At 38.3% G+C, this 12,914-nt stretch overlaps 1 protein-coding gene across 3 annotated transcripts in view; it reads left to right on the top strand.

Moving 5' to 3' along the window:
• UBN2 (ubinuclein 2) overlaps positions 1–6,736 on the top strand; it is an 80,171-nt gene extending 73,435 nt beyond the window's left edge. For all 3 annotated transcript variants that reach the window (XM_032304226.1, XM_032304227.1, XM_032304225.1), the window contains one exon: positions 2,086–6,736. In XM_032304226.1, coding sequence (XP_032160117.1) covers positions 2,086–2,135 — 50 coding nt within the window. In that variant the 3' untranslated portion in view covers positions 2,136–6,736. The remainder of the gene's footprint in view (positions 1–2,085) is intronic.
• Positions 6,737–12,914: the final 6,178 nt, after the last annotated feature.

Genomic DNA, 12,914 nt, shown 5'->3' with positions numbered 1-12,914 from the left:
GGACAGTCTGACTTGACCGTCTGTATTCTTTTTTTTTTTTTTTTAAGATTTTATTTATTTATTTGCCAGAGAGAGAGAGGGAGAGCGAGTAAGCACAGGCAGACAGAATGGCAGGCAGAGGCAGAGGGAGAAGCAGGCTCCCTGCCGAGCAAGGAGCCCGATGTGGGACTCCATCCCAGGACACTGGGATCATGACCTGAGCCGAAGGCAGCAGCTTAACCAACTGAGCCACCCAGGCGTCCCGATGGGCTGTATTCTTAACCATTCAACTTTTCTGCCTTTTAGCAGTGATTCAGTCTATATGATCCAAACTGTATGCATTAGATACTTGCCGGCCAGCTAGATCCGTGTAAATCTGAGATTAGGGAGTAGACGCTGGACATCACATGTTGGCCTCAAGGTTCTTGCTTTCACCAGCAGTTGACCTTGGTGGACTGTTGATACTATTCTTGAAGACTATTTTCAGGATCTTTTGAACAGAAATAACTGTTCAACTTTGGGGGTTGACTGGGACCTCACTATTCTTTTTGGCCACTGCATTTAAAATGATCTTTGAACAAGTTTATGGTTGACCACATGCAGAAGTGGGAGCTGTGTGGCAATCTCAAGGCAGCGGGTTATAATTAATCCTGTAAAAGACCTAAGTGGTAAGCTGCCCCAGACTCAGCCCTTGAAAGAATGACTATAACTTTTATATAGTCTTTTTATATAGCATATAAACTTCTTGTAAAAAGGCCTAAATAGTAAATATTTTCAGCTTTGCAGGTCACGTAGTTTCTATCACAACTGCTTGACTGTGCCATTGTAGTGCAAAAACAGCCGCAGACAAAAACATCAACATAAATGTGGCTGGGTTCCAGTAAAACTAGAAAGCAGTGGTGGGCCACATCTGGGCCTTGGGCCAAACCTTGGTCTAAAGAATCTCACAGTTCATTTAATATGAATATTTTATTTTGCTAATTTACCAATACCTCTTGGAGCATAGTCCTTCCTTGCCATTTTAGGAATTTAATTTTATATGTCAGGTCAAAATTATTGTCTCTACAAACACAGGCACATAATATCTCATTATAAATGGAAAAGCCAGTTCCTTAGATGTCACCAAAATTATTTTAATAGTGTTCCATTTATACAGCTTTTGAAACAATTATCCTGTCTCATTGATCTAGCTTTTCTTCAATAGAGGCAGTTTTTTGTTTTGTTTTACGGGAGTAATTTAGATATCACATGAATGAACCTAGCAATGTGACTTTCATGGTCTCCAGCCTTAGGACAGATCTTACAATACAGTAATTTATTCTTTCTCACCTGTGTGTTTCAACCATTCATGCCTTCCCCCGACTTTTTCTCTCAGGCCTAGAAGAGGGAGGCTTCATTGTTCTTGCTAAGGCAGGACTTTTTTTTTTTTTTTTTAAACATTCTGTTAGCTCTCAAGCTTACTGCGTCCTACTCTCGCCCAGTTTAAAAAGAGTAACCAACATCTTCCCAACAAAAGTTAAAAAGCCTTATGTAAACCTAGAAACCATTGTTCGCAGGAGCAGACTTTCCTCATCACACAACTCTAGCCCAGTTAGGACCAAAACAAAAGCTCAGCTGGATTTTTGCAGTGTGTTGCATTCATTTATGTAAATAATTGGGAATTCATTATCAAATGCTGTGTCATGGCAAGAAATTTAATTTCACTCACAGGAAAATGGAATTGGCCTTGTCTTCTAAAGGAATTGAAAGATGTGGTAGGTTCCTTAAACATGAGGATTATGTCTTTTATATTCCTTTATAATCCTCACAGCATTTGTCACAGTTGGCTCCGAGGTCAATTATAAATACTTGTTGAAAATAGTATTTCAGCTGAAAATCAACTAAACCACAGTCACTTGAGATAAGAGGATCATTTTTGTTGAGTTAATTTATCTCCTTTATGTTACGTTTCTCAACCTAATGCTGTACCATGTAAGATATTAAAGGTTATCTTTTTAGCAATGTCCTTCACATGCAGATTAAAAGTTAATTGTTCTCTTTGTTTTATCTTTTTTTTTTATATATATAACATGCCAACCCATGCCAATTAAACACCTCTTTTCTCAGATGGAGGCCAAAGTAAAGGGGACACTAAATTACCACGGAAATCTCAGTGACTTCCCAGCAAGCAATGGAGATGAGACATTCAGCTGGCTGATGGAATCTACCTGATGGGAAAGTCCTCTTGTGGTCATAGGGCTGCTGTTCTGTCGATGTTTACATTCTCTCGTCCCAAGCACTGTGGTGAGGAGGAAAAAAGGAAAGAGAACGTTACTTGAGTAAAGCCAGGTGCAGGAGGAAGAAATGCATTCGTGCAAAGTTAGTGACCTTTGGTCTCCTCTAAAGAAAGACAAAGTTATATTAACTGACTTGAAAGAGACTCAGTTGTCAAACCCACAGAAGTACAAATTTGATTTTTTCCCCGGCGGGGGGAGGAAGAAGGAATCTGAGGATTTGGGTATACTCCATCCATCCTGGGGGCTGGATCTGAGCACTTGTAGATATAATTGCATAATAAAAGGCAATATATCTGGAATTAGGCCAGTTTGTCAGGAGTAACAATCATGTCTATTTGAGTGGACTATGCAGCAAATTGCCACACAAATTTTAATGACCCTGTGTCTGATACAGACAGTAGCTGAGTAAATATCATACCCTCACACAATCCTGAACAAACTTGAATCTTCTCCAGTGTGTAGCACCTCCCCGTGTAAATCAGTGGACTAAAGAGGCTTCAGGAAAGTTATTTTAGCACAGTGATATATATTATTAAATCATCAAGATTTTTAAAAGTCAAGAAATTGAGCCTGTTGCTCTTAACAGACGAAACTTAGATGCCCCCTTTTTGTAAAAGGGTCAATTTCGTCTTCCATTCAGAAGCAGGTACTTAACTCTTCTTCAGGTGATTTGTGCATCTGGTATTGACTGGTTAATTCTTATTTCCATTCTTGATGTTAAAATGTGACTTTGTTCACATTTTTCTCTTCAGAAATGGGGATCTTTGACGTAGGGCTGCGACTTTGGTGCTCTTAGCCCTTGCAGGCCTACCGCTCTGAACTGTAGATTTCCCCAGCTTCCCCTCAGTTCACAACTTCTCCTGGTCTTTTAGCTAGTGGTACTTCAGGTGATATAGATAGGTGTAAGTGTGTACTGCACATGCCTCTTCATTGGTCATTCAAATGGCATATATTATATTTTTGGAATTTTTAAGATAGTATTTTAAAGGGAGGAATTACATTAGATCATGTGTACAAGGGATTATTTTTTATAACAATCACAATGTATTTTTACTCCCTGTATCCAGTGTAGTGAAATGGATTTGGAGCATTTGGGATCTTAAAGCTTTATTAATATTTACTGAGAATATTGATACATTAGTAAACCTGCAGACAGTAGTAAGACTGCTTAGTTATCATCGCTTCCTTATGCAAATACATATTCAACAAAGGATGTTAAGGGAGAAATTTATGGTTCTTTTTGGATACATTTGATTTTTTTTTCATCATCATTGGTCTTGTCTCTATCAATCTCTCTCTCTCACTCTTTTTTTTCTCCCTATTTAGACTTCTGAATGTCTTTAAACCGTACCCAAGATTGGTGTAAGCTTGATCCATTTATAACAAACTCACCTAAAAAAAACGGCATCAGATTGGTAGTAGCAAGATTTGCATGTTTTCATTACAAGTCACCCTATACCTTCAGATTTATTTAAATAAGTGCATTAATGTGGCCTTTTTTTCCTTTTTAAACATAAGTCCCAAATAGCCTACAGGACTGAATGAGTTACCACAGATCTGTTCAGATCTGTGTGTTACCTGTATTTTGACTTCAGAGTCACATTGGCTTGCTTCATAGTAAAAAGTTAATAAGTAACTGAAAACTTTATTTCCAAAATGTTACAGTAATGCAGAGGACTGTTTCAGAGAAATCATTGCTATAATTACTTGCCTCTAAGAATTTAGTTTACCAGTAGAACAAATAAGAATGTTGTGTCCACCCCAGAGGATGCTTCCAAAGGATATTGCGATGTTGCCTAGAGGTTTGACTTGAATTGAATATGTTTGATTAAAGATTGTTTGGTTTATTTAATTAGGGAAGCTTACCCAATTCTTGAGTTATTCCAATGTAGTATACCTGTTGCTCTTACCTAATGTGGGGAAAAAAAAAAAAGTCTTTTCTAATACTGTCTGTATAGGGAGTTTGCCTTTGGGAAGCTGACCTTGGTCTCACTTCCCGAACCAAGAGTCAGAGTGCATATTAATCTCTCTTCCTGCTGATAGTTGTGCACGTGTTCATCTGTGTGTATACATAAATTTATTTCTATATAAAAATGCATCACTAGTTTAGGTCAGGGAATAATTTCAGTTTCTGAAATCCATCAGTTCTGAATCATGCCATGTGAAGATCCCTGATGATTCTTTTGTCTCCGTTAGAGAAGAACAGGATTATCAATTCTTCCCCCAAGTATTATTTTGTAACTAACCAGTAAAAATATCTGAAGGCCCTTGGCTCTGAGAAGTCCATATACAGGGAGGTGATATTCTGTTCTCTTCGGTCTTGATTCCGTGAGGACTGCTGCCAGATCCTGCCCTCAGCCCCATACCACATTTTCACTAACTTACGTCCATTTCAATCAAGTCTACCCTTTTGTGTTGTACAGATGAAACAAGCATCCTTTTATTTCTAAATAGATAAGTATGATCAGAGAGCTCCTACCTGTAAATACAGAACTATTTCTTTTCTAGATCATAACATTGAAAATGGTGTCCATACTTTACCGGCACCTGTCTTTACAGTTTTTCTTACTAAATACAGACATATAAATTGGTTATTTTTTAGCCCAGAGACTTTTGACTCATACTGTATTTTTGCACTTAAAAGTCAAATTATGTTATTTTTTAAATGGTGAGTAGTCAGAAAGGATATAGAGCAACGTGTATTTCTGAAGAGCATTAGCAACATCCCAATGCAAAAATAATCAGCACACTTGATTATGTCCCACTCGGCGGGACTCTTGATTCAGGAAAATTAAGCTGTTCGTTTTCAACTGTCTTGTATTTAAATTGCCTTCACTGATGTATAAGCTGTTACTGTACATACAAGTTAATCCTCAGTATTCACAAGCAATAACGGTCAGCGGAGTTGTCTTCAGAGACAGCCGTGCTGAGCCTCGGTTGGAGACTGTTTGGGAGCAAAGTGTCAAGCTCATTCAGAGCCTCCAGAATCAATGCAAGCAATAATTCCACTATAACTCAATGATAATTCTTTCTCATATGCTTCTGAGATCAGAGGGTAAAAGAAATCAGGGGTTTAAGATCAGCCTGAAGAAAAACGTTTGGGAAAAAGAGTGAAGTTAATCTGAAGTCGCAGAATCCTGATATTCTGAGGAAATCAGAGGCTCGTGTTCATACATTCTTTTATGCCTGCCACCCCTTTGATGGATGTTGTTAGCCCAAATTACGTTTTTTTTTAATATCACAGAAGTTGAGTAGGGTTTCTTGCATCACCAAGGTAGGAGGAAGAACCGGGCACATACTTGTTTGGATACTGTGGGTTTGACACCTGTTGAAAACAACTTACTGGAAAAGATTTTTAACCCAGGATTTTTTTTTTTTTTTTTTTTTTCCCTTCCCAAAGCAGATCTAAATTGTTTACTACCCAGGGTTGGAAAGGGCAGGCCCCTCTAGTCTTTCTTCTCCGGTTGCCCTTACCACACCCCTTCCCTCCTCTACTTGGTTCACGACAGTTTCTGAGATGGAAACTCTACTGTTATTCCAACTGCCATTGATTGTGAGAACTCTCTGTCCCTTGGGACAGTCTCCTAGAACTCCAGTTGTCTATCATATTTGCTGCTACACTTGTATAATGAACTTTGCCTGTATTGGTCGATTATAATCTGATTTACAGTTCTTTATCTCTTGGAGGTTTTGTCATATAACTTGACCCATACATAGAGTTAGGATACTTTATTTTAGGAGTGTACCATAAAAGCACACTGGTCCCGGAATTCTTTTTATTATCATGTAGGTTTTGAATTTGTGTTGGCTTCTTTTTTTGTTTGTTGCTGTTTTGTTTCTCTTTGTTTTAAATTAGAAATAGCAGAGTGAGAAAAATCTATAATCAGGCCGAACTTGAGAACTTTCCCTTGTGCTTCAGCACTGTAGTTTCTGCTGACCATATGTTCTCAAAAGGGGCACTTGTACTTTCTATTGTGCATGTATGATTGTTTTGTTTTGTTTTTTGCTTTTGTAATAATGAAACAGAAATGCAGTAGTGGGTAAATGACCGATTACAAACATGTTATACAGTTTTATTTCATAAAATTGAAGGGGAAAAGTTTAACTCTCTGTAAATCATTTCTTAGCTCTGGTAAAATGCTTATATTACTCCTCTAAAACATGCTCAATTCAGGCCTTTGTCTTTGTTAAGTGCCTTTTTTTTCTTTCTTTTTCCCCCTCTTAAAAGTGTTCTCAGATATCCTAAGTACAGGCTTATAAGTCAGGGGATTCAGGAGGAAGAATCTCAAACTTGCCAACGTCATGTCATGCTGTAATATTCTTCCTTTTCTTTATATGTATAAGGATATATGTGTAAGATACATAATACATATATATGTGTATATATATGTATACATATGTAATATATATATATATATATAACTAGTAGCTGCTGTACCATTGCATCCTTTCCAAACACAGCCCTTTCGATGTTTGCAAAACTTCTGGCTTGTTTATTCCATTGCTTTTAGTCAATTAAAATGGGTAGATTGGGAAATTGTCTTTACACAAGATGCTATCTTCCCCCTTTGAATATCTGTTTGTAGACATTAACAAAAATACATAAATAGAATAAGTCATTTATTTCAATTTAAGTAAATTTAGTGGACTCATTGACTATTCCTGGATGTAACCCTCTGCTCTCTGCCCTTCAGACTTGGCATGAGTAATCCTGGAGAAAGCATTGGAATAATAAGAGTCTTTTGAGGGTCAGGTTGATATAGGTGCACTGTGGCAGGCAAGTGTAAAGACATGGGGGAGCCAGAGTTAGGAGCTCGGTGTTCTATCTGAGTACGTTTTGAAGGAAGTTGACAGCTTTGTCCACATTCAGTGTGCATCGTATTTTCTTCTGGAAAATGATTTTCGAAGAATTCATACAGCTGCATATCTGTGAAAAGGTTAATAAACTTAGACTTCAGATACTCACGTAAACATTCACATAACTATAGCATTCTTGAGAGGTCTTCGGTTTTCTTTTCATTTGCCAGATAATTACATTTCACTTAATCTGATTTTATAGCTATTTAGAGTTCTCCCTGGAGTGGAATAGTGTAATCTTCAGTATCTAAGATTCATCTGTTTCTTGTTGAAAACAGATATGACACACAAAGGGAGACTAAGCTGAACCAATCCTCAGAGACCAGTACAAATATATCTAGTAAGTGCCCCCTTTTAAAGACATTTTAATTGGGAAGAGGAGACTGGTGGTTAACAGAAAGCAGTGGCTCCTGGTAGAGTCACCGGATAGCAGAAGCACTATCAGGCAGCCTCAGCTCAGACGCGTTACTCTGGAATTACTGTATTTAACAGGGGGAATATCATTTAACCTTCGTGCCTCAGATTACCCATTAGAAAATTGGGTATAATAATATTCACCTACCTCCCAGGGATATCAGAGACTTTACTATTTCAAAAATACTTTGAGTTTTTCTAAAATGTCCTATGTAATTTAAAAAGTATTACCATCTTTCCACAGAGGCTAAAAAATGTTTCCCTGTGATGGGTATAAAAGTACCATAAGATTTTTAATTTTAAAGAAAAATCACTGGAATTCTACTTTAGATGCATATTATTTAAACATATTTGTGGTGGGATTAAAATGGTTAGTTTCAGGTTAACAAGGGTTCGGGGGAGTAACACTAAGTTTCTTAATTATAAGTAGGTTTGGGGTTTTTTTTTTTAGCCTTTTATGATGTTAATACACGTGTGATTTTTGCCAAGGTTGTGGAGCTACAGCTAGGTAAAGTTTGGATGATTGGCTTTTGGAGTTGATAAATGATCCTGCAAGTTTTAGCTGCCTCACTTTTCCATCTTCGCAATTTAATTTCCTTATGTCACTTGTCTGGTGATGGACAGCCAAGCTTTTAACCTTCGAGGAATGAATGCGCGTCTCCTCGTCCTTGTACATCAGAGACTGTGCACTAATCCTGTCACTACAGGTTTATCCACCTTTGTGCCGTTGGGGCGAGCACTACACACAGCTGGGTAGATACTAGCTGGTCTACCTTTGTGTAACTCCGGCTTCTTCCACCCCTTAAAGAGTTAGAGCCATCCACTGCTCAGGTTGTAGGAAAATAGGAGAGAGGAGGCAGGATTCACTTCTTAGCTGGGACGTGGGGTGGGAATGGGAAGGGACAGAAGGAAGCGTGTTTTGCCCATCTCTAAAGAAGAAATGAAGCTCCCCCTCTTGATCCCCCTCTCATCCTGGCATGTTAGGTAGTGATACTTAGAATTTTCCTTTATCGTTTCAAACAACAGCAACAGGAAAAAATGGATGCTGTGTTTGTAGTTAGTGCTAAATGCTAAGCAAAAATTATTAGAGAGTGTGTGTAGATTTAAATTATAGCACATATTCAGGGTCAGGAAAGAGAATGTAGAGGATGAGGAACAAATTACCCAGCTCAAGTGAGTCCAGAGAAAGCCCCAGGCCCAAGCAGACAAAGCATCTGTGTTAATTCCCACAATGGGCCAAGGCCCATTTAATCTAGTGATAGGATGTTTTTGTCTTAAAAATCACCTTTTGGCTTTTTATTGCTTTTTTCAAGATAACGCCTTAGTTAGTAACCTCTAAATATCAACTATGCAGATAAACATACTCTTTATTTTCCACATTTTCCCTCTTTTTCCATTCTTCAAATACAACTGTTAAATGACTTCTACCCAAAGAAATAAGGCATAAGGGTTTATGTGTGTTTGTTCCTCTAGAGAAAATTAACAGAAGCGTAAAACAGATATTTTGTGTGTTCATCTATCCTGAAATGTGAACTTTATATTGAAAAACTTAAGTACAGATCCTTTTACTAGTGCAAAACTGTAGTGAGAATCATGGAATGTCTTTGGGTTGTTAAGAAATCATCCCAATGTTCAGTTCTGAGAAAGTTCTAGATTCTGTGGCACAGTGTTCAGGTTTGTAGAGCTGAACAGTTGGTCAGACTCTAATTAAAAATGGCTTTGAATATTTAATGTTGAATTCCTTTCTTCCTTCTTCTTACCTCTAGTTTGAGCCCTTAAGTTAACCATTTCATCACCCAGTTGCTAAGAGTCCCGAGAGGAAAGACTAGACTTTCACGTCCTTTTCTCACTCACTCTGGCGGTCTTTCCTGGGTCTCCACTGCATTCAGAAGTGAAGACTGCAGGCATGGTCCAGGACAATGTTCCTGTCCTCACACAGACTCAGACAGGGACTTGGTGGAGGCTTATCATCAGACTGCCTTTGAACAACTTTGAAATGAAAACTTAACATTTTTCTCAGATACTCCCAAAGTATCATTGGCTTAAAAGTAGCTATTTGTGATCTTTATTTAATTTCTTCATACTGTTATTCTTTAACTTCTCAATCTTTCTTACATATTGCCATTTATGGTGAACCATTAGCAGTTTTCCAAACTGTATCCCCAACAGGTCAAGGATACTTTCAGAAACCTCAGTAGTCTAATTAAAGGGGATTCTATGTCCAGGATTTGGCATCAAGTTCACTGGTGACTGGAAGTGTTTTTTTTTTCTTCTCCCTTGTATTAAAAACTAGCTTTCTCTACCACTATACCTTGTGGTTGCTACAATTCATGGCTTCCTCTTGATATTTTTCAAGGGCATTCAAATGAGATGCAGACCCTTGTTACGGGCTCTTATTTCTCATAATAGTCTGCCTTGCTTCTTTTCATACCCTTCCCCTGGAATGAACCTGCTTTGCAAAGGTCTGCTTCACACGGGCCATATAATTTCCCAGAACCAGTTTTATGTTCCTCAGAAAACTCTGTATGTTATTTGTTCCCATTTTGCTAATGATAATATAATTCTATTTTATCTTAAATCTAGTTTTAAAATATTTTATAATAGAGCACTAATGGAAACCTAATTGAAATATAAAAAAGATAACTATTACTCAAGATAACTTGGAAATACTTCTGTTTTTGAAGTTAACAACTCCATCTACCCTCTAAGCACATTTAAGAGTCAGCAGTAACCAAGACCAGCCAGTCAGCATGTTTTTCTGTGACAACCTGCCCTTAATTTGTCAGACCTTACCTATTTTGTATTTTCTGTCCTTGTGGCCATAACCTTTCCTCATTTTTTTGCTATTTTGTGCTGTTTGCAAGGTTAGTGTGCCCTGGACTGGCACATAAGAGTTTTTCTTTCCCATACCTGCAAAACTACCAAGGATTACCCTGATTTTGGCTAGGGGCACTAAAAAACAGAGAAGTTATTCTCAGCTGGTAAAATCTATTGCTGTTGTATATAGTTAGTTAGAAAGTTGGCCATCTTTGGCCGGCTTTTTAAATCCTGGCTCTGCCTACATAATTAATTACATATACCATCTGAGACCTTCCCATAAGCAAGGGGCCTTTTCCACCAACAGAGGCAGGTTTCCAGCCTACAAATAATTTCCTCTGATCTACATCCAGCCACAGAAAAGATTCAAACTTTGTATTGTCCTTTTGTTGGCTGTCATTAAAAAATTATATGAAGTATCAAAAATCTCAAATTGTCCTTAAGAAAGGTATGTTATCTGGGGCTTGCCCTTGTGTTTTGCTCACGAAACATTGTCAGGCTTAAAAGGAAAAGGAAAAGAAATCTCTGGCTGGTGAGAATTTTGTGCCCCAAATAATACGCTAATCAGAGTTTACCGAGGTAACTAAGGGATGGGTGTTCTCTCTCTTTATTACAAGCAAGAAAGTTTATTTGCAGTTGTGAAATTATTGTGGGACTGCAGATCTTTTTGCTATTACTGATTGGGAATAAGGATTCTGATTTTTAGTCTGGGTGAGCACATATTTCCAACACTTGGGGTATGAATTTTGATAAGGGAAAGACTTTTGTTTGGTAACAGAAGGAAAAACAGGACTTAACCAATACAGTGAACGTTCACTCTCTAGAGGAACTTCCCTCCAGGTACACATCTTCCTCTTTAGCCGCCTCCACACTTGACAGAGATGCCAACATGTTCTACAACTGATCTCGAAGGAAGGAGCCTAAAGAATTGCAGCTCCTCTGGGTAAAGGGCGCTGATTACTGTCTTGCATTTGTTTCTAGGGAGGTGCGTTTTTGCTAACTTGAAGGGATATACTGTATTTTAAATAAGTGTGTGACTTAATATTTTGGGATTTTTTTTTCCTCCTTTAAAACTGGACCTGAACACAGCTTTGAGTTGATATTTGTAATAATCTCAGGACCTGAAAGATTGTAGCATTTAGTGTGTCTTAAAAATTATGTACTGTACCAGCCATGGATTTTTGTAAATATACCTGTCTCCCTTTTTTGTATTATTTTAGTAAAAAAAAATAATAATAAATTTAAATAAAAGGGGGTGGTGAGGACATGTGAATGGGTGTGGGTATGTATGTGTGTGTGTTTGTATAAGGCTCTTTTGAGACGAACTGGTGCTTGTTTAATTTCCGGCTCTACTTAGAGCAGGAATATGGACAAACTGCTGCTACTGACCCCTGCACTGAGCCGAGGTATTTCCATTTTGTCTTTTCCATGGTGGATTGAATATGGGCTGCCAGGACATGACTGAGAAGTTAAATTCTTCCCACTGCCATCTTGCCTTTGCATTCTCTGTTCTGCACACCCTTTGAACTTGAATGGTAAAGCTTCCCAAACTCTGGGTGGTTTGGTGGTCTCTAGTTTTTAGAGAGTTCTTGTCACTGTTTTCTAAGCAGAAAGAAGGACAGGTAAATTTTTTTAACCAAAAAAAAACCACACATTTCATAAAACCCTGATGAATTTTGGATATGTGAGAGGGCTTAAACATTCCTAAATATGGATCTGTGAATTTAGTAAATTAGCCCTATGGATATACCCCTTCAGTGCAGGGAATTTTTTTTCTTTTTTTTTTTCTTTTCTTTTTGTTTTTTTGCAACAGCCTTGCTCATATTCCAGGTATAGCTAGCAAACCCCTGTTTTAAAGCAGGAGCCTTATTTGATTCAGTGTAGATGTTTCCTGTCTATCCTTCTGTGACAGGACCTTTTACATGAGTGTTTTTTTCTTTTTGTATGTGTTATGTGTTGTATTAAATAAAGAGGAATGTACATATTATTCTCGTGTCCGTTGTATTATTTGGCTAACTTGGGTTTTAATACCTCATTCTATCAGTAGTGTTTGAGGATCTGTTGTCTGTATTGTACTGTGCCGGGCGCTATCAGAAACAGAAGTAAAGGGCAGGGTCCTCACGTCAGTGTATTAACAAACACTTTGCTATCTCATGACGAGTTAGAAGATTACAGTTCAAAATTTGTCACAAAGGTGTGGTCCATTGCTGCCTGACATATGAGTTTAGAGCAGGGGAGAAACAGGACTGGAGAGAGCTGAGAAGACTTTGTCAGTTGGATGGCACTTGAGCCGGGTCTCGGGATACTGGGATTTGGCTAGGAAGAAGGAAAAAGGAATGTCCTGAGCAGAGTGAGCAGAGTCAGGAAGAAGCAGGAAAAGAGACTGGTCTGGTATGAGGTGTGCACTGGGATTAGTAGAAGCCAGGCTGGAAGTCCTAGAACACAGGCCCACTAGGTTCTTCCTTCAGGCTATAGGGCGTGTGCGTACGTGCATGTGCGTGCGTGTGCGTGTGTGTGTGCGCGCGCCGCCAGGCTCAAGGTTTGAAATGTAGACGTGAGAATTATCTGCAG

This window comes from Mustela erminea, chromosome 11 (genome assembly GCF_009829155.1).
Source record: "Mustela erminea isolate mMusErm1 chromosome 11, mMusErm1.Pri, whole genome shotgun sequence".
Taxonomy (NCBI): Eukaryota; Metazoa; Chordata; class Mammalia; order Carnivora; family Mustelidae; genus Mustela; species Mustela erminea.
This window is presented reverse-complemented; position numbering and strand designations above follow the sequence as displayed.